Source organism: Ammospiza nelsoni, chromosome 23, assembly GCF_027579445.1.
Source record: "Ammospiza nelsoni isolate bAmmNel1 chromosome 23, bAmmNel1.pri, whole genome shotgun sequence".
Classification (NCBI taxonomy): Eukaryota; Metazoa; Chordata; class Aves; order Passeriformes; family Passerellidae; genus Ammospiza; species Ammospiza nelsoni.
In genome coordinates, this window is record NC_080655.1 from 6,684,050 (window position 1) to 6,709,259 (window position 25,210).

A 25,210-nucleotide genomic window follows, 5' to 3' on the forward strand; every position below is an offset into this window, starting at 1 on the left:
CCAGTTTGGCCAGAAATGAACACAGAACTTGGCAAGGCTTGACAGGCTTGTGCTGCAGGGAATATGGATAACAAACAGGACAGAATTCCTACCACCAAACCCCAAACCAAGTCTTAAAATAGAAAGAGGTAAAATATGATGAGATTGCTCAGCTGGTGTAAAATACAGGAGTAGATCAGGAAGGTACCTAAAATAATTCCTGCCTATGTTCCCTCAGAGTTGCCTCTTGAGGAAGATGATTCAACTAAAAGATGAACAGATTTGCCCATAAAAGTTAAGTACAGTCCTTGAGTACCTACAGTGTTGAACCTCAGACCTGACCTTCATGACAAGGTTTGAGGGAAGCCCAGGAGTCAGGAAGTCACTGACATCCCCTGCTCTGAGGGCTGGAATTTTTCATAGATCAGAGAACCCCAGAGTGGTTTGAGGTGGAAGGGACCTTAAACCTCATCCAGTCCCACCCCCTGCCATGGCAGGGACACCTTCCACTAGTCCAGGGTGCTCCAAGCCCTGTCCAACCTGGCCTTGGACACTTCCAGGGATGGAGCAGCCACAGCTTCTCTGGGCAACCTGTGCCAGGACCTCACCACCTTCATGGGGAAGAATTTATTCCTAACATCCAGTATAAATGTCTCCTCTTTTAGTTTGAAACCATTCCCTCTTGTCCTGTCACTATCTGTTTGTGTAAAAAGTCACTTCTCCTTTTTTTCATAAGCTCTCCAAGTACTATTTTTAAAAGACTTTAAGATATTGGTGCTTCAGTTTTTAGAAATTCCTAAAATTCAGCCATAAAGTTTCCAGAGGACCTTCTGGAAATCCACCTTGCAGGATTTGCCTCCATCCTGCCTGTTTTCAAGAAAGCAGTGCTGAGGATTTCTGCCCACCAACACACCCAGTTCCTTTATTGGGAAGGAATAATGCTCAGCCTGGCTCTGTCCCTGCCCCTGCCTCGTGCCCCACACTCACCCATTCCGGCACAGGCTCACTACATTATTTAGCAAGTTGCTGGACAGGTAAGACTTTCCCAGGTGGGGGTTGGACATGATGAGGTTCCTCAGAGTGTAACAAGCTGATGTCATGATCTCCCCATAGCTGCTGGTGTTTCCAGACTGGAACGACAGGAGACGGGACACATCTGGGAGCACCTGGTGAGCTAAAGAGGTGGAGGAATGTTCCAATCAACATTTAAACACAATCTGGCACAAGTGAATGATGCTATTTGTGTTAACACCAAGCAGAGTTATCTCTGCAGGGAGACACTGAAGTGTTGGACAGCAATGGCATCGTTGTCATGAGTGGATTTTCCCAAGACAAAGCGAGGCCTGCAGGCCTTTGGAAGGGCAGTGTCGTTGGCCACAGACACTGAAGTCCAACTCAGTTCCCAAAACACTGTCACCCTCATGGTCCGGCAGGTTTGTCACTGTCCATAAAGCACAGCACGTGTCACACAGCACTGGTGACTGTCCTTGGGGCCAGAGGAAACGACACTGCTCTGCCCAGCTTTGGAGCATGGCTAGGTCTCCTTATGGGGCTTACAAAGCAAGCTGGGCAGATCCCACAGAGCTGAAAGCTGGGATCCAGCATGGGGGAAGGACTTACCCATGGTTTTGTGGAGCACAGGATGCCTGGACATGTTGCTGAGCAGAGAGGCCCCGGAGCGCACGACCTCGGAGCTGTTGGACTGCAGCAGCCGCGCGATGCGGGGCAGCCCCTTCTCCTTCAGCCCGATCATCTGGCTCATGGCATTGGACATCTGGGGGACAACACAGGAGCCCATGGTTACAGGGGAAACAGCTGGCATGATGGTCAGGCCTGGAGGAATGTGACTGCACCATAAAATGAGCACTGTACCATCCTTTCTCCTGCTGTTGTAATCCCACTCTGTCACTTTTACCTCTCTTCCCCACAGCTACGGGAGCCTGGAGAAAAGGAGGCTCTGGGAGGATCTTCTGGCTCTCCTCAGCTCCCTGACTGGACGGTGCAGGGGGTTGGGCTCTGCTCCTACAGAACAAGGTACAGGACAAGGGCAAATGATCTCAAACTACCTCAGGGGAGGTTTAGATTGGATACTGGGGAAAATTCTTCACCAAAGCAGTTGCCAAGCAGTGGCACAGCTGTCCAGGGCAGTGGTGGAGTCACCATCCCTGGGAATGTTCAAAAAGTACGTGGATGGGGCACTTGGGCACATGGGATAGTGGTGAACATGGGTGAGCAGCTGGACTTAGTGATATTAGAGGGCTTTTCCAAGCTTAATGATTCCATTATTCTGTGACATTTGAAAAGTCAGCCTCTCATGTGCTGTGCTGGTGCTGTTCTTTGGAGCCCCAGAGGAGCAGCTGATCACTCAACTGACATTCCAAAAGCTGGAGAAGCTTTGCTTTCATGTCCACGTTGCCTTCACCCTTCACAACCCCCTGGCAGCTCCCTGCCCTGGCCCTTCACAGCTCCTACCATGCCACAATGGGCTGTTGGGGAGCAGGAACAGATAATGGATGCCTTTAAAAAGCAGTCTGAGGAACAAAAATACTCATCTTAGATGTGATCTTGTGCTTGTAAATGTAGAAAGTCTAAGGATGCAGCCAGGGCAGAGGAGCTCAAGCACATCTCCTGAATAAACTGCCTGACAGAACTTAAACTGAACTTCTCAGCTGCCCCACCAGAAAGGCTGATGGAGACACATGTCCATCAACAGTGAGATGGGAGGGGACAGAAGGGTCTGGAAAACATGTGCCCTGTTCCACATTCACACCAGCAGGACTGGGGTGTGAAAAGCACAGTTGAAGGATATTCAGAGCCATCCTCTATGAGCTAAAGGATCACAGCAAGCTCCATAAGCTCATCCCCAGATTCACTTTCCATCAAATGAGAGCAAACTCAGCAACTCCAGCTCCAGCTCTGAGCTGGAATGAGACCCTTGAGGGGAGGAGCCACTTCTGCACACCCAGACAAATTTCAGCCATTCCATACCAGGAGGCTGAATTAAGTTGCTCCAGCACTGTCAGAGCTGGGTTTGGTTGTTTGTCCCTTGTGCAATGTTGTTGATTGCTGAAATTTTCTTTTCCTGGGAGCACAGAACTCCAGCCCCATTTCCCTGACCAGCTCTGCCCATATGTGACAGCCTCTCTCCACCTTCAGGTTCGTGGCACTGCTTAGTTAAATTGCCAAAAGTCAAGGTTCCCAATTATTTAGCATGGAAATGGTTGTGACAAAAGGAGATCAGAGCTGGCAGGTTAATGCCATCCCAGCAGGGAAGGCTCAGAGTGAGTCACCTGTGTCTCTGGGTGACTCCCCACACGTGACACGCCTCTCCTACCTATGGAATCATTATCTCTTTATCTCCCCATCCATCTTATTTAAATTGGGATTGATGGAGCTGGGCACAAACAGACAAGTCAAGGGCTGTCCCAGGGGAGCAGCCTGCAAGGACGTGCCCAGGGCAGTGACGTGGGCCTGTGAGCCATGGCTGTGACGTGTCCCCACGGTGCCACAGCATCACCCAGCCCCTGGCACCGCCACGCTGCGTGCCCACGGGTCAGGACATCTGTCACAGCTGTTTTACAGGTAGCTCTGAGGTGTGGACAAGCCACAATCCACAGCACAACCCACCCTGTCATTAGAGCCACCTCCCCTTGGAGCACATGCACAGGTGGTGGCTCAGCCCTTCTCCCATCTCTCATCACATCTGGCTGGGGGTGCACATCTGGGCTCACCCTCACTGCCACCCTGGGAGAGGCTGCCAAAACCAGCAGCTGCTGGCAGTGTGAGCAACAGACTGGGGAAACTTGGAAACCCAGAGTATGGGTCTGGGATAGATCCTTGGGATGCTGGCTGTAGCTCCCCATGTGACCCTGAGCTTGGAGTTAGGATCCCACTGATCAAACACTATGGAGAGACTGGCTGTGGTGCCCTGAGGTTTAAGGAGGACATTTGCCTTTTTCATGGCCAAGAAGTGATGCTGATCAGGGACCTTAGAGGTCTTCCCAACCTGACTGACTGTCGGGTTCCATGAAGTGCTGACACATTTGGGTGCACACATGAGGAGGGGAGGGAAGCTCTTACCAGCCCTCGGCTCGCAGTGAGGTTCTGCAGAGCTCCAGCACAAGCCTCCAGGGTGGCATCCTTCTTGCTCTGATCCATCAGGGACAGGTAGGTGCGGATGGCATCTGAGTGGTAGAGCCAGCTGGGGCCTTTGGGCTTGAAATCCTCCTCAGGAAGGGGAACCCCATACTCATCATTCTGCAAAGACATGAGAAACGGAGTTCAGATCCTGCTCTTCCTTTGCAGCCCCTGCCTGGGGTTGAACATCACATTCCCAATCCCTCTGTGGCACATCCTACCTCCATTTTCCCACTCCTGCTGTTGAAGCAGCCTGTGAGAGTTTTGTCCATGTACACGCTCCGGGCCATGTGGTTGAGCTGGGTGTATTTGTTGGGAACTTCAGCATCCAGGCGGTAGGAGAGGTTGTGCAGGATGCAGATACAGTTCTCCACAGACTGCATCACCCCCAGAACACAAATGCAAACATCACATTAGGCAGAAAACTATGGAGCAGCAGCAGAGAGGGCATGGACTGGGCCATAATCAGCTTTTTAGCACCATAGATGCTCTTTAGCCTTTTTCAGGGAGCAAGGGATGGGAGGGAATGAGCTGGAATAGATGTGAAGGAGAAATCTCAGTGAGCTGCTGACCCAGAAAACCTTGGGAGGTCTCACTTGCCACAGACAAGTTGGCAAACAGGAAAAGAGAGTGTGAGAGTGGTTGGATCAAACCATGAAATTCTGAATCTTGAAATGCCCCTCTCACCAGGGGTAACTTCCAATGACTCTCTGAGTCACAGCTACAGATCAGGTGACACTTTTTACCAAGAACAGGCTTTAAAGCTCCTTTCTCTGAATGCCAGAGTGCCCAACGGGAAGAGCAAGAGAGAATTTTGGCTGGATACCCATAACCAATACCAGAACCTGTGGTTACTTTTCCAAAGAACTATGTTTTGTGTGTGCTGCTGGAAAGGGGCTTCCTGCAAAAGCCATCCCCAAAAGAGGGTTTGCTCAATCCAGAGAGAATTCAAAATAACTTTGGTAACTTTGATGGTTACATCTGAAAGGTGTCTACAAACACATTTTTGTCCAAGGCAAGTGCTGCTCACACACAGCCATCAGTCACAGTCAGGGGACTGGCAGAGAGATGCCAACTCCTGGCTTCCTGCTAAACATGGTGCCAAGCTGGGGATTGCACACTTGAGTCCTGCTGGATGGCAAGATGTGGGGGTAAAGAGCAAGAGATGGAGACTAGGATGGTGGAATGGGGAAGGGGAAGGGAAGTATTCTGGGGACTCAGGAGACAAAGTGTTTTACTGCTCCTCTGTGTCCGTTAAAATTTTAAAGCTCAGCTCTACTTCAGGCCCAGAGGCCCAAGGACTTACAACCCTCCAAGAGATCCCACTGTGGCTTGGAAGGACAAAAGCAGCCAGAGTCCAGCCACCTCTTGTGTTGGTTGGAAAGGGATTTTGAGGCATTCCCAGGGTTGCAATTGTTAACTGTGGGGCTGGGAGCCCAGGGCAGCAGCTGGTACCTTGTCATCAGGGCGGCTGGAGGCCACGCAGTTCTGGGTGTAAGTCATGACAGAGTCGATCAGGCCAGGGTAATTCCTCATGGTCTGGCGCCCCATGTCTGCAGAGCTCAGGTTCCTGAGAAGCCATCGAGGAGCACAGCAGGGGACAAAGAGGAGAGAGGGTGAGTTGGGCTCTGTTCTGGCTATGGCTGTCACTGAACTGGGGGATTTTTTGGCAGGTTCAGCAAGGCTGAAGAACTGCTCCTGTTCTGGAGGCCTTTGGTGGGACTGCACCAGTGCACACCTCTCTTGCTGCTCCTTGGGACTGATTTCACTTTGAACATGTCCTGCAAGGAGCTCTGCATAGAAGACACCCTCCTAGGGACAGTCCCCAGCAGGAGGCTGCCTCAGAGGCTCTGCATGTGCCACTACATAGACACTGTGTCTCCTGAGTGGAGTTTCCAAAGGGAAGACTGGCTAAAGGCTATCGGGGCTTGTTGTGATCATCAGGAAGGTGCACAGGGTTGTAAGCACAGACCTACCCAGGGTCAGCAGCAATATCTGTGTGGAAAATGGGCTGGAAATGCTGGAGAGCAGCAATGGCTCTTGCCAGAGGGACTGACCCATCTGTGAGGTCGAAATGGGTTCTTGGACATTGGCAGCTGTCAGGACAGGGGAGTTTTTCCAGTAACAGGATATGGGTTTTGTTGTTTTGCTCTGGGTTTTTTTTTCCCTATTTTATTGCCTTATAGCTTGCAAATGAAAAACAAAGAGAGGCTGGCAGTGGTTGTGAGATATTCACTGCAGGCGTTCCAGAACTGGATCTGATGTTCACTGTGATTTGCAGCCTCCTCATTAACATGGATTCATCTGCAATCCAGAAATGCTTGAGCAGCAATGGCTTGGGCCCAGGGCAAACCCAGGGCTGTTCTCATCCCTGTGTTCTGATGTGGCAGGGCAGTGACTCAGAGTAGTCCTGGCTCAGCCCTTGGAGCAGGGGCTCTGGATCCAACCCCAACTTCCCTCACTCTCCCTGCTCCCCAGTCCTGCTCCCTCAGGCCTCTGGAGCTCCCTTGCTGACCTGCAGCTGCCAGTCTTCCTTGGGATGTTGGGCACTGCTGCCACAGGCTGGATCATTTTCAGGAGGTAGAGCCTACCTCTAGTTAAACTCCACAAGATTTTTACAAGCTGTTGCCAATGTCTTTCCCTCATTTTAATGGGATATTTTATGGTGTTGTAGGCTGGGATGGCCTTAAAGCAGAGCAGCTCATACCCACTGCACCCCATACATCCCGATCTGCAGCTGCTCGGGGAGCTGCCTTCCAGGACAGGCAAGGAGGGAGCAGCACTCCCTATCTCCCAGACACGGTTCCCAGCCACAGAAGCTGATGGTATCAGGTCTCCAAAGGCCCTGCCATGATCAGCCTCTCGTTTCATAAGCAGCTCCAGCTCCTGCGAGCTGCATGTCTGGGAAGGGCGCGGCCGGCGCTGCCTCCCTCGGGGAGAGCTTCCCTTGATGAAAGCACCTCATTATACAGGACAGGTTTTTTGCCCCACTTGTTCCCATTGAGACAAGGAGCTCATATCCAAGTGGAGGAGGAAAGTAGGAGAAACAGCAAGTCAGGGCGAAGATCCTCTACAAAAGAACTCTGGTTTCCCGTGAACAAAATAAACTACTCTAGGCTCAGTCTGCACCTCCTGTTTCGTAGCTGAGTCTCCAGATGAAATGAGCCAGGAAAAGTCCTGTACTGCACTAAAACAGTTATCAAAAGAAGAGGGAAAATGCTTGTTTTCCCCACATAGAGAATTCTGTCTTTTTGTCACCTAAATCCTTTTCTCTGAAAGCCTCAAAACTCTATAAGCAAAGTCTGTCCAGTTTCCTGGTCTGAGCTAAACACTGATGGTGATGGGTTTCCCTAGTACACAAAACAGCTTCCATTTTTTTCTGAGAAGAGACTCAGTAAGAACAAAATTATTAAAATAAAAAGCTACTAGAAAAGTATTCTACATGCAAATTTTTTTCTGCACCTTCTCTTATTCAAGAAAACTTTCTCAAGGAGAATTTTTCATGACGCAATTGTAATGAGCATGAATTCAGCTCATTGTAAGAGGATTTAGATGGCTTTAGCTTTTGCCCACAGACACAAGCTACAGTCAGTCCCTGCCTGGTGACTCACCTCAAACACCCTGTGGCATTGAAGAACACTTCTGGGTCGATAATTTCTCGTGTCCTGCTGCAGCTGCCATCAGACCAGCCCGAGAAAGGGATGATAACACAGTCTGTCAGCACAGGCAGAGCCTCCTGTATCAACTCTTCTTTTAGCTCATCAGTGGAGGATAGGTTCCAGAGCAGTCCTAGGAAGGATGTGGGACACAAGCTCAAGCACAAGGTCAGGGCATTAGGAGCTTTGTTTAGCTCAGGGTGATTCCAGCACCAAAATCCTTCTTCCCTTCACCTCTCTGAGCTGAGGATGCAGAGGCTGACTGAAACCTCAGTCCCTGTCCACCCCTATGGGAGACAGGCAGGATGGGTCTACATGGAGGTGGGCATTTAAGCATCCTTCCTCCTCCCAAAATTGCTGTTTATTGCTATTAGGTTGCGGGGGACAGCATCTCTCCAGGGAAAGACAGGCTTGCACATAAAACTTGGGACAGAGTTGAGGGTGACCTGCATCAAAAAACTCCCATGAACTCCTCAGGCAAAGGTGAGGCACCAAGGAGAGAACCCAGCCAACCCTACTGGGGTTGGCAACTTCCTCAGCCATTCCTGGAACAGCACAGGGGCCAGAGTGCAGGGAGGTGTGGGAATGGCAGGGTGACCATATCTGGGAGGGGACCTGGGGCAGGTGCTTCCCCAACAAGCACTGAGGAAGTGAGGAACATGGAAGGGCCAGGACCTCCTCTGCTTTCTGATCTAGGCCCCGCTTTGGTGCAAGAGGAACAGAAGAGCCCCCCTATGTGCTAGGGTAGCACCAGGACTGCAGACCCCAGGCAAGGGGAACCTCATGGCTGAGCAGGCTCGGGGTACCTGTGAGCTGTTTCTGGATTTCAGTGTTCCGTGTCCTGCGGAGGAGGCTCACACACTCCCTGATCCCGTTCTGCCGCCGAGTTTCGATCTTGTTGGTGGGGTTCTTGAACACCAGGTTCCGGAGGGCTCCGGCTGCCGCCCGCTGCACGTTCTGGTTCTGGCTGCGGAGCAGCTCCACGAGCTTGGCAATGCCCCCCAGCCGATAGACCTGGACAGGACAGACACGGTACAGACACGGGACATGAGCATGGGGCATTGGGAGAGACACGGGACAGACACGGGACATGAGCATGGGGCATTGGGAGAGACACGGGACAGACACGGGACATGAGCATGGGGCACTGGGAGAGACACAGGACAGACATAGGACATGAGCACGGGGCAGCAGGACAGACATGGGACAGACACGGGACATGAGCATGGAGCACCGGGAGAGACACAGGACAGACATAGGACATGAGCATGGGGCACCAGGACAGACACGGGACAGACATGGGACAGACATGGGACATGAGCATGGAGCACCACGAGAGACATGGGACAGACATGGGACAGACATGGGACATGAGCACAGCACCCGATCAGACACAGGCCATCAGCACAGAGCACAGGACACTGCTGGGACAGGGACACCCAGAAGTGCCCCAGCAGTGCCAGGGGTCAGACAGCCCATCCTGGGGGAGCTGAAGAAGCAGAGCTGCCAGGGAATGAGGGCCAGAGATGACAAGTCTGGTTCAGGCTGTGGGTCACGAGCTACTGGGCTGGAGGTTGGAGCCAAAAGCTCAAACTGCAGGAGTGGCTGTCTATGAGTAATGGCCATGGACAGAGTCCTTTGCTGATGGAAATGGGCTCCTGCAAACTTTCACCAACCTCCACAGTCTGCACCGAGTGGAAATGCTGCCTTGCCCATGAGCAGAGGCCATTTATAGCCATCTAATGACATGCTGTGGTCATTTATCTGCAGCCCGAGATCACAGGCTGAGCTCAGAGGGATGGTCACGGCCGGTGTCACCACCCTCGAGGTCAGCCCAGGCAGTGGAGGCAGCCCAGCCCCGCAGGACCCCGACACGGAGCTCTGAGGGCGGATCCTGCAGCTGAGCTCTCCGAACGCTGAGCGCTCCCGCTGCGGGATGTGCTCTGCAGCGGATCCCGCCCGGAGCCCGTCCTGCCACAAAATCCCTCGGCTGAGCCTGCTGAAAATGGACAATGAGCGAGCGCCTTTGGGAGGGAAGGAAAACAAGCGCGAGCTGGGATGAGTCACCGACCTGCTCTGGCACATCCTCCTGGGAAGGATGGCACGGCCCAGCGCTCAGAGAGGGTTTGCAACGGTAACAAAGGGTGTGGCCAGCCCACAATGGGGCACCTGAACGTGGGCTGGGCACCTGCACTCATCCAGGCACCGCCAGGGCACAGGGGCACAGCCCCACATCCGGCAGTGCTTCCAGCTCCACTGCTGTGCCAGCACAGGGAAAGCCACTTCTAAAGGGTTGGCATGTCAGTAAAACCAGGGTGGGAATAAACTCTGGTGACATCCTTGCCACAGCAGATTCATCCCTCAGTCTGCCTCCTTTGCTGCATGTTGGCAAAGGAATTGATGAGTAAGAGCATCAGAAAAATAACCTGTGCTATAAGAAGGGCTTCTCTGTAGTCAGGTATCACAGAATCACGGAGGGATTTGGGTGGGAAAGAACCTTAAAACATCCTGTCCTACCCCCTGCCATGGGCAGGGACACCTTCCACTGTCCCAGGGTGCTCCAAGTGCCACCCAACCTGCCTTGGACACTTCCAGGATGGGGCAGGCAGCATTATGGATGTGCAAAATTATCTTTGTACATGGTCACTAATTAGCCCATTGTCTCAGGTGGCTGAAATAGTCTGGAAAAGGGCTGTGGAAAAGGCTGGCAAAGGGCTGCACGGTCACTGGCCAATGCCCAGCAAAGTTCACAGTGGGATTTAAAGCAGCTTTTATCTGGCTCTGACTCTGTAGCTCCGAGATAATGGAAGATTGATGTGGTATTGGGTGCAAGATTGATGTGGAACTGGGTACAGTTGCCCCCAGGAGAGGACACTGGGTGGCAGCTTCCACACTGTCAAGCACCATCACCCTGTGCCAGAGCAGCTTGTGGTGACAACAGGAACAGTCTCCCTGCTACCCAGAAACTATTCCAGGCATTAAATCCTGACCAACTGCTGTTGTGAGAAAGTGGCCATCAATAGCTGAAAAATCTACTTAATTAATACCTGGGCCTGACTAAAGAGGCACAAAGCACCCTCATGAAAACCAAGGGAACCTATGGATCCTTGGCACTAAGGAAACCAGTCCCATCCCTCTCTTGTGCCATCAGCCCTGGTGTGGCACTGGAGGAGTCTGCTCACCTCCTGCTTGGCAGACTCATCCTGGAAGCAGGTGTGCTGCAGGTAGTAAGCCCCCATGGCTTGGTACTTGTCATCAGAGGAGCACAGGAGCTGGATGGCCTTCTGGATGGTCATGGTGCCAGCATCAATCTCATCACCACAGATCCTGTGTCAAAGAGAAATACAGAACTGGGTGAGTGCTCAGCCCTGACAGCTATGTCAGCACGGGGAGTTATTGGGAAGGAATCAATGGTAACATATTATCACATTGCAACACAGACCACACAGTGCACTTCTAGTGGATCTCTCTGTCTCAAAAAAAGAGATGGTAAAAGATGGAAAAGACACAGTGAAAAGCACTAAGGGTGATAAATTCCAGATCCAGTCTATCCACAAGCAAAGGAGACAGAAAATGAAAGCTGGGTTGAGGTGGTGGATGTCTGACCACGCCCAAAATGGAAGTTTAATAAAGAGAGAGCCAGTTCAGTGTTCCCCAAATAAAGGAGTGAGTGGACAGGAGTGAAACCATCCACCAGGTGATGAGGACAAGGTAACACAGGCAGGTAGTTTTCCCACAGCATGGGATTCTTTGATGTGAAAGGTGATGCAAGCAGAAATGTGAGTGCAGTTGATGGTCTTGGGAAGCTCAAGCAGATCCCTCAGTAAAAGGCCTGTCTGGAGTGATGGGATGGACAAATAGGCAGTTTATGAGATGCTAATAATAGCTCTGAGACATCCTGCTCCCAGGGGATGTTCACTCTGGCTGGCTCCAAGCTCTTATAAAAGATGACCACTGCCATCATCCCTGTTAGAGGTAAAGAATGTGCCTGCAACTCAGGAGGAAGGATATGAATTCCTCTGGCTTGTGGCAGGACTGGAACCTCGGGAGAAATACAAACATCTGGAGGTTCTCCCACTTGTTTAGAAACGTGAAGGTCCTGCTCTTTTTGGCTTGTTCTTATTCAGTACCATCTGTGATGGTTTAACCACATAAAATTAGAAAAGGGTCCAAACAGCAAAGCTTGTTTGTGCTTCCAGTTATAGAAATTAATGTAATTGAAGGTTCCTGTCTCCTCTCAGCACCCTTGCAGCTGAATCCTGCAGAGGCTGCATGGGGATCTCAGCTCATGGCAGTGGTGACTGCATTAATTTGCAAAGTCCAGGACTGAGGAGAGTCAAAGCCAAACTCCTGCTTGGTTTTCTGTCAGCAGTGACAGGATACAAATGAGAAAGGCTTCATTAGCAGTGGATGGAATCCAGAAGTGTGACGGCTTTCCCAGGCCAGTGAAGTTGTGGCTGTGCCTGGCTGATGATGTTCCCTGGGACTGATGGGGAGTTTCACCTGGAGGAAATCACTCCCTGATTGAACCACATTTATTCATACACATTTTTTCTACATGTCATACCAGGAGTGACTCTGTAGAGGGGCTGCTCAGCTTCAGACAATGCCACAGATCAACAGAACAGTGGTTTTTAATAAGTTCTTTAAATAAACCCATTACATTTGAAGTGTTAAACTTCACCACAAGACAGTAGCACTTCCAGGCATGGGATGGACAGAGTTGCTTTGACTGTGCCAAAGGAATGTAAAGAATAAAGGTCTGGAAAGGACATGTGGTCACCAGCAGCAGCACCTACAGTGAGATAAAACATTTCTCCTTATGAATCTAAGGGCTCCCCTCCACACAGCACAGAGCAGGGAATAATATGCACAATTCCACAGGGAATTTCACACAAAAGGCAGCATGAAGGACTCTGGTCTCACTGGCATAAAGTTACATTCAGCTTGCATCACTCAATCAAGCACCTGTGGAGTGAGTGGAAAGAATTCAGTGTTTTCAAAAACCACCTTGCCTATGTGTCTTGGACATTTTTCCTAGGAAAGGAAGCCCTGCCCTCTGAAGACACCTCTGCCTCTCTTGGTATGCAGAAATGAAAGACAACAGTCTGGGGTTGGACCTGAAGCATTCCATGTCTAAGACTGGGTAAACCTCATTCCACTTTTATTTCTACACTGCAATAAAACATCACTTCCTCATAAGACTTTCCATCAGTTTGAACCTCTATCAAAACCTGGCACCAAGGAACTTCCATTAAACTTGCAACAGGGAGAGACAAAACTGGAAAGACTAAGTAAACTAGAAATTATGGAGCCCCAGAAACCCTTGGGTTGGATCCAGGATGTGATTTTTTCTCAGTTTTTTTCATGCTCCTGAGACGATTGAGCTGAGAACTGATGGATCCTGCACCAGGGAGGGGCTTCTCCTTTGGGAACTGGGACCTGGACTGGAGGTATGGGAAGAGAGGCAGATTGGGAAAAATACCAGGTCAGTGGCCATGTAATCATAGTGATCTGTTTTGCTTTATAATTATTGAATCAAATGCACTTTTTCTGAGACAGAAGGATGTTCTCTTGATCCAGCTGCTCAAGGAAGGCAATTTTCTTCATATCCACTCTATAGAGGGACAAACCCTCCTTCAGCTGGGAAAAACTGGGATGCAGGTGCAGTTCTGTGGGAGGAAATGGGGAAGGTTCCCTTTTCCTGCTGTGTCCTCAGCAGAAATTCACAGCAGCTCAGCAGTCAGGCTCAGTCACACTGCCCAGGAAGCAGCAGGGATTTCTCCTACCTGAGAATAAAATCACCCTGGCAAAGTCCAGCAAAGGGGAGACTGTTCCTCAGCCAGTCAGGGATATTCCCAACCAGATGCACACTGTGGGAACAACAACCTGCTTCAAGACAAACTCTTGGACTGAGCCATCTCCAGCCTGGGCAATGTGACTGGTAGGAACAGCTCCAAAGGTTGTTCTTCCACAAGAAAGAAGCAGACTAGGAAGAGAACACAGCTAGAAATTATTAAATGGAGACAAAGAAGATCAGATTCTGGAATGGAAGGCAAACAAATACTGAAGAGGATCAGTATCAGAGAAATGAAATTTCCCTCACCTTTCATGAGCAGATTGTTTTGTGTTAATCCCCATCTAAGTTTCTGTCCTGCTTGTTAGGGCTACAGCTCCCAAGAGAGGAGGAATTAACAAATTCCATTGTTCATAAATAAAATCAGAGTAGAGACTCTCAAAACAGTACTCAGCACATCCCAGCATTCTATCCCAAATAAAAACAAACCAAAATGAAGGTGCCTTTCATCGTACTCGGTTCTGCTTTCACCACCTGGCTTAGCCCTGAAGAATTAATGTTTTGATATTGATCAGCTTTAATTATCCCAAAAGACAAGAGATAGATCAGAAACCACCCTCAGCACCTTTCCTGTTTCAACAGCTCCTGTCCTTCCCTCTGTTTGCTGTACTGCCAGAGAAGCTGAGCTCAGGAGGGAATGAATGGCTGTTGGGGACACAGTGTCCCTGAGCTTCAGGCACAGCACAGAGGCTGCAGCAGCTCAGCCAGGGCCAGGTCGGTGTCACCAGAGCCAAACGTGGCACCAAGAAATCCCAGAGGGTTGTCACAGTCTATACTGCCCCCTGCACAGCTGTCAGCTGAGGCATCCAAGACCTCTGCCAGAGCAACTCTGAGATGTTCTGGATCCCCAGGTGCCTGGACAGACACTCACATGGTCTCTAACGAGGTGTTTCAGTCTCCTCCACACTCAGAGGACTCCAAAGGGAAGAGCATCCACATCTCCCAATGGGGCCAAAGGTAAGTGTGGGTTTGCAGGTGCCCATTAAAGGCTCCTGATCCAGATCAGCAAACCTCAGCCAGGGTGTCTGCAGACACCCAGCTCCCCGTTCCATGCTCCCAAAGAAGAAACCCCCCTTCTCCAGGGGTGGGATGAGTCTGGGCTCTCAGCCATGTCTGCAGCTCAGACATCTGGGATTCCCTGAGAACAGCAAGAGGTGTTGGCTTTGTTAGGGGGTAACTCAGGGACCTGTCTCTGAATTCAGCCCCACTGGCACTGGCACCTCAGCTCAGAGAGAGGCATCTCCTGCAGTGCTGTGACCAGCTCAGACCACTGCAGGGCCACTGATACCACGGCCACCACCTTTCCCTGTCTGTGCCATGAGGCCCCTGGAGCACAAAGCACAACAGCTCTAAGCAGAGCTAATACAATGTCAGTCCCTGATGGGCACAGATTTCTTGTACCTCAGGTTCCAGTTGGAGGGGCACAAACATTCCAAATTTCCCAGGAGAATTAAACATCCCCTTGTTTGTTACTGCTTCTTACCACTGCTCCCTGATGACCAAGCAGGATGTAGAAACTTTTATCCTGAGTGGGCATAAATAGTATCAATAACATCAATAACATTGCAACATGTAATTTAGCCAAAAGCTGCCTGCTCAGGGTGCTGCCCTGTCACCTGGAGCATGCTGCAAGTGCCACCCAGCAGAGGAAATGGTTCCAAGTGGGCAGATGTGGGTGGTCTCCACCAGCTGCTGAAATCACTGCAGTGCTGCAGCTTCTAGGGTGAAGTACTGCAGCTCTGGGGGATGTCACAAGAGATCAGGAAGGAGAAGGGTTCTGTGGAGAACAGGGAGTCCTGGCACCAAGAAAACTCCTCCAGCTCTACCAGACTCCAGAGAGCAGCATTTTGGCAAAATGTGAGTGCTGCTCATTGAGAGCAGCCTTTGGGCAGGAGCCACTGGAAAACCCTGAATGTCTGAGCCCAGGCCAGAGATGCTGAGCTTGGAAATGTTGATCCAGATATGCCATAGTGATTACCAAGGCTCAAGTCTCTGAGTGAAGAGAAGTATGTCTGGAATCCCAGAATCACTGAGGTTGGAAAAGATCTCTGAGACCATCGGGCCCACCTGTGGCCAGTCCTCACCTTGTCACACAGCCCAGAGCACTCAGTGCCACATCCAAGGTGTTCCTTGGGCACCTCCAGTGATGAGGACTCCTCCACCTCCCTGGGCAGCCCCTTCCAATGTTCAACAACCTCTTCTGTGAAGAAATTTTTGATGTGAAATTTTTCTGTGAAGAATTTTTTTTTTCCACAGACAGTGTGTCTTCCACAGACACACTGTCTATGGAAGAAATGGAACAGACATGAAAGGTCCCTCTCTGCTCACTGAGGCAGGATCATGACTGGGGCTGGTGAAGAAGAATAAACTGCATGAGGAGTTTTAAATAGTGTTCAACCTCCTGATCTGGCAAACTTTGCAGAACTCAGATTTCATCACCAGGACCAACAGCATGGGATGAGTCAACCCCTGTGTCATGATTTAGTTTATAAGGGAATCATAGAATGGCTTTTCCTGACAAACAGTTCAGTGTTACACTGCTCAGCAGGCAGTTGGAAGAAAGGGGCTGTGGTCAGAGCTGCTGCTGTAAGAGGGAGGACTCTGAGAGATATCAGTTATCAGCTGTTATCAGTTATCAGCTCTTCCCTGTCTCATACAGCCAAACCCAGTTCAATAAATGGCAGCAATCACACAATCAAGACCAGTTGTGGAAATTAAATAACTTTGTCACCAAATGCAGAGGGACTGCTTAGCACAGACAGTTTGACAGTTACTGCACAATCAGAATTTTGATACCTGCACACCACTGTTGCCACCTGAGAACACTCAGTGACCCATCCAGGTCACACCATCCAGGGAGACCAGATCCACAGCAGAGGATGACTGAGAAGCACCACTCTGGAGCCAGTCCATGGGCATTACAGAGTTTTGTGTCACAGACAGACCCAGTGGAGCACAGGTCCCACTGCAATCCCCCTCACAGCAATGGAAATCACCCCATGGATCACCTCAGAAAGCATGAAAAGCATCCAGCCCTTCCCTAGCTCTTGCAGGTTATTGGCAAACCTGCAGACAAGACATCCAACAGATCCCAAACCAGGAGATCTGCAGCACAAAAACTGAACACAGAATTCTCCATGTCATAGAGGGACAAACTGCACCTGGAGAATGACCACAATGGAAGGACAGAGCCCCAGACTGGGAACTGGCAGCAGCTGTGACCCTGCATGGGGAGGTTAATAATGGGGTACCTGCAAGCAAAGCTCTCCTTACTCAACATCAGGGGAGCCAAGGGAAGATTGAAATCTCTAAGTGGACAATCCTCCAGACACAACAGCCCTACATAGCAAGGAGAGCCCAGACATGTTCCTGACCCACCTCAGAAGCCCCTCCCCAACAAGAGCACTCTGAGAGCAAGGCCAACAGTGCCCTGCAAGACACTTGTGAAGGCTAAGAGTCATCCAAAAGAGTAATTTTTTCCAAAAAGGACAACTTTGTATGTCTCCAAAGCTTTAATGACAACCTCCTCCCCTCTGAACACAACTCCTGTACCAGTGCCCCCTGCACCAGCCCAGCTCTGCAGAGCTTCAGCCAGAGCAGGGACTGTGCCACAGCCACATCAGATTCACCCAGGAGACCCAGCCCCAGCTGAGCCCACAGCTTGAAGCCCAACTTGGAACCTGAGGTTTCCACAGCAGAACCAGTTCTGCCAGATGAGCCGTGCCCCAAGCCAGGAGTGTGTAAATGGAGCCACTCCCTAACCAAGGGCAACCAGAGCTGGAGAGGATCCCTCTCAAAACAGCAGCTCTCCTCCCAGAAAATGCCATCATTCTCCAAGTGACCTCTCTAAAGCCATGAGCAAGCCCCTGACCATGGCTTTGGCCAGAGCCTGCCAGGGCTTTTGCTCCAAAGCTGTGTCCTCCCTAGGAGAAGGCAGCTGCAGCCCTGAGTTCAGGCATTCTGCCATCCTTCCCACTACACTTTTCTGCTCCTCAGTGAGAAATTCCCTAGAACAGATCACTTCCAGTTTGTGTAACATCTCTGGATCCTGTTCCAGAGGATTTACAGAGCCGCTGACAGCAGCAAAACAAGGCTACCAGTGCTCTGGGCTGGCCGGGGCTAATTTGGCATGTGCCAAACATGGAGAACTGGGCACATGAGCCAAGGGCTCATGATAACATTCTAATGGGGCAGTGATGATTCTTGGCACCCATGCTCTGGGACATAGCCTCCTACTCAGTCCCAAAGGAGGGAGGCTTATCCAGAGTAACCTGGGACATTCAGATGTGGAAAAGGGCACAGTGTGGCTTAGGCTGCTGAAAGGGAAGGGGATTTTCTCAGTATCTCCATCATTCCTTGGGGCAACAATTCAACGGTTTCAGACCTTTGCTGGGAGTTCTGACAAAGCCTATGAGACCTTACAAACAGTCTCACACACATCCTGCAGTGGGAAATTTCTCCTTGGAACCAGGGACCACCAGGAATGAGTGCAGGAGCTTTTACTGTTTGTGTGACAAAATTCCCCCTGTGAGGGAGTTGTGAGAGCTTCTGGGCTGGTGCAGAGCAAGTCCTGTGTGATGGTGATGCAGCACAGGAAGTGCAGTAACCCTGGGAACTCTTGTGGAAGCTGCAGCCCCTCCTTCTCCAGCTTTCACTGCAATGTTTTGCAGTTCAAAACATGCAAACCATGGTCTTCCAAGGCTTCCAAGACTGTGGTTTGTGCAGACCAAGCCTCTCCCAAGACTGCAACAGGACACGGCTGGTGCTCCAGAGCTGGAGGTAGCACAGGGCATTGGGGCAGTGCTCAGTCACCACCCAAACCAGGTGATTGCCAGTGGGAACTCTGCTGCATTCACAGGTGCAGCCTTGGGAGGGTTTGAGCTCACTGCTGGGATTTACACATCCTGTGCTTGTAGGCAACATCTACAAGAAGGGATCTGATGCTCAAACATGATGGACTATTCTCCACCCTTATATATTTCCTATCCCAAATGGGACTGGATGCTCTGGACAGGAAAGAATTGAACAGCTTCCACTGTCTCCTCTTTCCTGGTTAGTCAGATTATTCCAATTAGGATATTTATTTCAATTTATGGCTCAGATTTTTTCTGGAACCAAAATCAGACCTTTTGGGCAAATGGAGAAGAGGCTGGGTGGAGAAAAGAGAGGGAAACATCACTGCTTAGCAGGCTCTCAGCTCTGCTCTGAGTCAGACCCTCTGGAACTGACTCCTTCCAAGACAGGTTTTTTTTTGGGTAAGTTTTCTGCCAGGCTGAAGCAGCAGGACAGCCAGGACAGACACCATGACTGCACACCAGGCCTTCTGCTCCTCACCTCCCCATCCTCATATCATTGTGGGTTAATGCCACCACAGACACTGAGGGATTGTGTTGCCCAATATCACAGAGCTACAGCAGAGATAGCTGCACTGAGCCAGTCCTATCAGCTCCCCTCCACAGCCCAGGAAATGCAATAAAGCCCTGAAGAGTGACTCATCTGACCCACTTAGCTGCAGGATGCGCTGCTGAGGGCTCTGCAGCAGCTCAGGTGCCCGGCTCTGGTGGGCAGAGCTCCCAGCACTGCCCAGGCTCCCTCAGGGTCAGAGTGTGAAATACCAAGCTGTGTTTGGTGTCAGGTACATACAGGTAACGTGTGTATTTGTGATTGTCGTGTGGAAACCGACCATGGGACAGTTGAGAATTCTAATAATAACTGAGGAAAGCAAAGCATGGAAGAAGGCCTTTGAACCTATCTTTTGTTTGCAATTAACCTTGGTTGATTTAGGAGCACTGGAATTAAAGTGCTAAGGATGTTGCATTTGCTTGTAGTTAATCCTTAAAGAGTTCTGCAATAATAACCTTTTGAAGTATAATTTTAGAATATTGCTTGTATCCTTGAAACTATAGCTTTGGAATATATATAAAGGAAATGTGCTTATCTCATGCCTTAATAAAGCAGAGAAAAACAGCTTGAGAAAGGAAGATGAACATCATCTCAAGGATTTATAGTTTTGACCAAGGGAAGCTGGACATCACTGTTATGAGATTTACAGTCCTTGCAATTAAAAGGTGGATCCACATCTGGAGAGCTGGACCTCACCAGATGGGATTCTTCTTTCAGAAACCAGACCAGCACCATCTGAGGATACTCCTTTTGGGATACATCCTGAGAAAAACTAAATCACAATGGGTATAGAATTGTGACGTAAAAATTGGGAATAGAAACTGCTGATGAGTAAAAATTGGAATAGAAACTGCTGAGAAACTTTATGAGTACCCCTATAAATACCTGTAACCCTCAAGTATTGGTGTGCAGCTGGAGGGAACTGTACCCAGCGCTGTATTGCTCATACTTCACCATATTAATTAATAAATTGATTGCTGCTTGAATATTGGCCTAGTCAAGCTTCTTATTTATATCAAGAGCACTTACTTGGATATATTGGCCTAGTCAAGCTTCTTATTTATAACAAGAGCACTTACTTGGAGCTGGACTGGGCCTGTCCATAGACCCCGTCCTGCTTGCAGCTCATCACGGGCTGGGCATAGACCACGTCGGGCTTGTTGCTCGAGGGGCAGGACAGGGCCCGCGCTGGCACCTTTTTGCTGGTCCTGCTGGTTCCCTGCTGGGTGCTGCAGCTGCTGTAGATGCTCTGGCGGTTGAGGGTGGCCTTGTGCTCGGCGCGGCCGCCGCCGTGCGCCTTGCGCAGGGTGCCGCGGGGCGGCTCGCAGTAGAGGTCGGGCTCGCTGCGGCTGCTCTTGATGTTCTGCACGAAGCAGTAATCGCTGCCGGCCCGGGGGCTGCACAGCGCCTTGCTGTGCGCCCGGCTGGCCCAGCCCTCCATCTGGCTGTACGAGCTGTAGCGCCGGTTCTCCACGTCCCGCTTCAGCGTCCCGTTGTAGAGCTAGTGTGAGAAATGCATGTGTTTTGTGATATTATGATTTTAAGATGAATCAAAGATACAGTTTTGCAAAATTCCTTCTTTAAAATGCTATACAGTATCTTCACTGCTTGTCTGGTCAGTGCTCCTTAGACTGTGGCGCAGTTCATCTGAGCGCATGGATACATGCTTATATTATATGTGTTGTGTTAGAAAGTAATGCTGTGTTAATGCTCTTAAGTACTGTGTTAAATATAGTTTTAGGTTATAAAAAATGTTAAAATAGAAACTATGCTACGTAGGATTATCTTTTAAAGAAAGGACTTGCAGCGAGATAGCAGCCACAGGACACCTGAATCTTTCAGAGAAAAAGAATTCATTGCCCTCTTATCAGAAGAAATGAACTTCTTCCCACCTTGAAGGCACTGTTAGGATTCAGAGGAAGAAGTTGACGATGACCAGACAGAATCCTGTATTTGAACAGAATTTATGCACCGTGTATGAAGTGTATGAATATGCAACAGGCCATTGCTTTTAAGGGTTAATCCTCTGTTAACGTGGGTCCTTTTTCAGGCTCGTGCTGCCCAGAAAAAGGTACCCGGACATCCGTAACTCTTTGTATTTATTGTCTCATATTGTCCTAATTCAATTTGTCCAAATTGTTATTACTCTAATTGTGTTACTATTATTTTATAACCATTTTATTATTATTAAACTTTTAAAATTTTATAAGCAAGTGATTGGCTTTTTTCACAGCTGCCAAACACAAACACGGCATCAGGGCTGAGCTGGGCATGGCCAGGCCTGCCTGGCTGCCTGTTACTGCTTTCCTGGGCCTCCCAAGTGTTTTCATGACCAAAATTGATGGGAGGCTTGTTGGAATCCAGGACATCCCTCAGGCTGCCCTGGAGGGCTCGAGCCCCTGCCAGGGGGCTCAGAGACCTTGGCACAGAGCCCAAGACCCCTGTGCCTTTGATTTTGACCCATGGAAAAAATTACTAACCTTATATGAGGAATTACAAGCCACGAAAGTTTAAGTAGAATGATAGTTAGTTTGTCACAGGGCGAAAAGTAGAATTTGGGGGTTTTTAGAATGGGGTTCAGAGTTCCAAGATGGAGGAATTTGGGCGTGCCTTGTCCTTCTTTCTCCTTCTTCCTAGCCTCCATCTTCTAGCTGATGGTGGCACTTTTGGATTGGATTAGAGTAGGAACACACTGTCTAACATAGGTGATAGGTATTGGAAAATAATTGTAAATAAAGTACAGATAGTTTTTAGTATAAAAACACAACACAACCCTGAAGGCAAGCAGTGCGCCACTGACTGACCTGCTGAAGGAATCTCAGCAGGCCAGGGAAAGAATGTTACAGATAACAGAAAATAAACAACCTTGAAAACCAGAACAGAAGAATCCTGACTCCTTCTTCGGTTTCCAGGCTGGAAAAAGAGACTCTGACACACCTCGGGGTCGGCAGACGCCTGAGAGAGATTATCCAACCTGCAGCCCTTACAAAGGAGCCAAACCCCACCTGGGTACCAGGGACACTGAGGGATCAGGATGTGGCATCCAGGAGCTTTAATTACAACTGAAAGCTGAAAGCCAGCAATAGAGAAAGTGCTTTATTCCCAACACACAGGGTCTAACCCACCCTGTAACTACAGCACCTCACTGCATATCTCTCACCATCATGGAGCCTTCCAGCAGTCCCTGCACTTATTTTTAATTTCCTTATGCTCCTTTCTTCTCCATGCCATCTATTAGAAAGGGAGTAAAGGGAGTGAAAAATGAGTAAGAAGGGATTCTTGAATCTTGTTTCTTGAGCCAAGAAACAAGTGGAGACAATGAATATCAGCTTATGAGTTACAAGGTGTGTAGTATCTGCTCAGATAATGGGATGCTGTGGGAACAATGGGCAATATGCAATAAAAACTGAGATGACTAAGACAGGAAATAAAAAAAGAAAGGATAAAAGATGGTAAAATAAACCATCTACAATTAGCAAAACAAAAAGATGGCTTTAGCTGCCCTGCTGTCAGTTCAAAATGCCTTCATCAGAAGTCCTCCAGATTTGCATCAAGTTTGCCACACCAGGATTGAATTCAATCTTCTGCCATGTTAAACCTTTGGGATGTCAGTTCTGGCTTGTGGGAGCCTGTAGGGTTATGCCCAAATGAGAGACAACTCATTCAGGTGTGTACTACAGAAAGAAAAAGAAATTGTTTTAGGGCTGTTTGCCCCTCAATGCTGAGTTTGTGCTCTGCATCCCCTCAGCAGTCTGGCAAGGAGATCTCCAAGATATACAGCAAACAGGGATAAAAAGAACTAAGGAATAAAACTGCCTTCCCCATGTCCCTTTGATTATCCTGGGAAAGCTTCTCCATGGTCTCCTGTTGGATCAAAGTGTTTTTTTCTCATCCAACTCCAAGCAGGGGCACTTTGGGTGCTGCTTCCTGCAACGGCCACTCAAGGGTCCCTTTGGCTGGGAGAGAAAAGTCAACACTGGCTCCTAATCATTTCCTTGGAATTGTGAAAAGACTGTGTCTGGTGTAATAGTTCATGTCACTGAAAAAAAAAATTTCCATATTTCCTAACCTAGAAACACTCTGTGATGGAGAAATGGGAATCCTCTGCTGGCTAACCCTGGAGTCCCTCAGCTCTGCCCTAACTCCATCCCAGCCCCAGCACACTCAGCATCATTTCTGCCTCCAACACTCTGCAGAATTGTCATTATGTTAATTAATTAAGCTAAATATTTCCATTAACAAACTGATCTTCAGGAATGCAGGGAATCCTCTCAGCTGTGTCCCAGAGAGCTGCAGAGGTAACGGCTGAAACCCTTCCCTGGCACCACCTGGGTGGGACTAAGCTCTTTAGTCCAGCTCTGCTGATGCCCAAATCACTATTCTTTGAGTAGTTTTCATATTTTCAGATGTGCATCTAAACAGGTGAAGTGCTGCAAGGGGACAAAAGGGGAGCAGCTTCTCTCTGTGCCTTCTCCAGAGGACATAGAACAAACCTGGTGCTGAGTGGGGCAGGGGCAGGTTTGGAGCCTCCTGCAGAGGGGTTGGGAAGGACAGGTTGCAGGTGAAAAGAAAAGCCACATCACAGTACAATGTGATGAGTCTTGGGGGCTCTCTGGCAGTGGGACAAGCCCTCTGCTGCCCAGGATAAATCCAGGATCACCACATACACAGGCTCTCTGATCCCATTGCTTGGGATGCAGCACACACACAGCAACAGCGAAGTGACCTTCCATGAAGTCATGAGCTACCATATATTTCCTTCTGAGCTGATGTCATCCTCATTTCAATTTATTCTCCTGGGTTCAGAAACCCTGGGGACAGTGAGGGATGGACAGGGCTGCAGTGGGAAGGTGCAGGGTGGACTTTTTGCTCAGTGGAGCCGCTGGCAGCAGCCACAGGACAGAGAGCAGTTTGTCAGATGTGAGCCCTGCTGGTTTTCTTTATGAGTCAGTTTAAGCTGGGATTATTCTGCAGGGCTGTCAGAAGCTTGGCAGAGCTGTGGAGCCCCTGGGCATCTGCTGAAACCGACTCAGGAAGCCTGGAAGAGGAACTCGTTGTTTATCTAAAGCTGGATTTGCTCTGCAGTGCACTCACTGAGGGGAGGGGGGAGTCTCTGTTTACTGAGACAGAATCACGGGTTCTCGATTTCCTGCTGGGTTTTAGAGTGGCCATAGCGTTGTCCTCCTTGGCAGCCCTGAGACGGGTGAAGCTGTTTGCAAAGACACCTCTCTGCAACACAGGAGCCCTGGCTGCAAGTCCGAGCAGGTCCCAGCAGGGCGGGGGAGCCTTTTGCAAACTCATGGGAAAATCGTTCCCGTGTGATGTGAAGCTTATTACCAAAGGCAGTCCAGGACTTTTATTGCTGATTCTACCAGATGCTTGGCTGAGCCCATTTTAATCTCTTTCAAGTGGCACGGACCTAATTGGTATCTCAGAATTCCTTTTTGCAGCAGGAGCCTGATCCAACGGCTCCAGATCGATGAGGATTCTCCTGCCAGCTCCAATGGACCTCAGACCTTGAGCCTGTGAATCCCTGCAGGAGTGGGGCTGACCTGATCCCTTCCTGGTCCTGGCAAAGCTTCCCCACAGTAAAACCGAAATCCCTGTGTTGAATTCTGACCCAGCTAAGTCAGGGACTGGAGCAAATGTGGCCAAGGGAATGGAATTCCTGCAGCCATCGGTGAGACAGGACACCCAGCGAGGAAGAAGGGAAGCACTCTGTCTGCAGAGATGCCATCTCTGAGAGCAAAGGTGTCACACAGTCTGTGGTTTTAAGAGCTACCAGACAACAGCTCCCAACTTCTGCTGATGCCACTCTGGGTGCAGGGAGCTCTCCCTGTGCAGAAGAGCAGCAGTGAAAGGAAAGAATCAATCTCTGGCCTTCAGACCTCATCAGTGCCCAGATTTCCCACTGCTGTGAATTGCATCTGCCCACTGCCCACAGGTGCGTGCATGGTGTGCCATCCACCCCTCTGCCCTTCAGGAGTGTGGGGAAATGATGGGAAAGACCAGGAAGTCCCTCACAGTGGGGTGGAGACAGAAGGCAGTGATTCCCTGTGCACTGCAGCATCTGGGCAGCATTTTGAAGGGTTCAGGCTGTCACTGAGGCTTCTCCCCACAGGAGCTGAGAAGCCAGGACAGCCTGGAAGGTGTCCCCTTCCATCACACAACTCCTTGG

At 49.8% G+C, this 25,210-nt stretch overlaps 1 protein-coding gene across 1 annotated transcript in view; it reads right to left on the bottom strand.

The window, feature by feature from the left end:
* Window positions 1–25,210, bottom strand: part of PKP1 (plakophilin 1) — a 50,227-nt gene that overhangs the window by 9,660 nt on the left and 15,357 nt on the right. The window contains exons 3-11 of the mRNA XM_059487864.1: window positions 20,112–20,533; window positions 10,955–11,099; window positions 8,579–8,786; window positions 7,728–7,905; window positions 5,572–5,686; window positions 4,338–4,493; window positions 4,060–4,236; window positions 1,600–1,753; window positions 967–1,153 (exon numbers count right to left, since the gene is read on the bottom strand). Of these exons, the coding sequence (XP_059343847.1) occupies window positions 967–1,153; window positions 1,600–1,753; window positions 4,060–4,236; window positions 4,338–4,493; window positions 5,572–5,686; window positions 7,728–7,905; window positions 8,579–8,786; window positions 10,955–11,099; window positions 20,112–20,533 (1,742 nt within the window). The remainder of the gene's footprint in view (window positions 1–966; window positions 1,154–1,599; window positions 1,754–4,059; window positions 4,237–4,337; window positions 4,494–5,571; window positions 5,687–7,727; window positions 7,906–8,578; window positions 8,787–10,954; window positions 11,100–20,111; window positions 20,534–25,210) is intronic.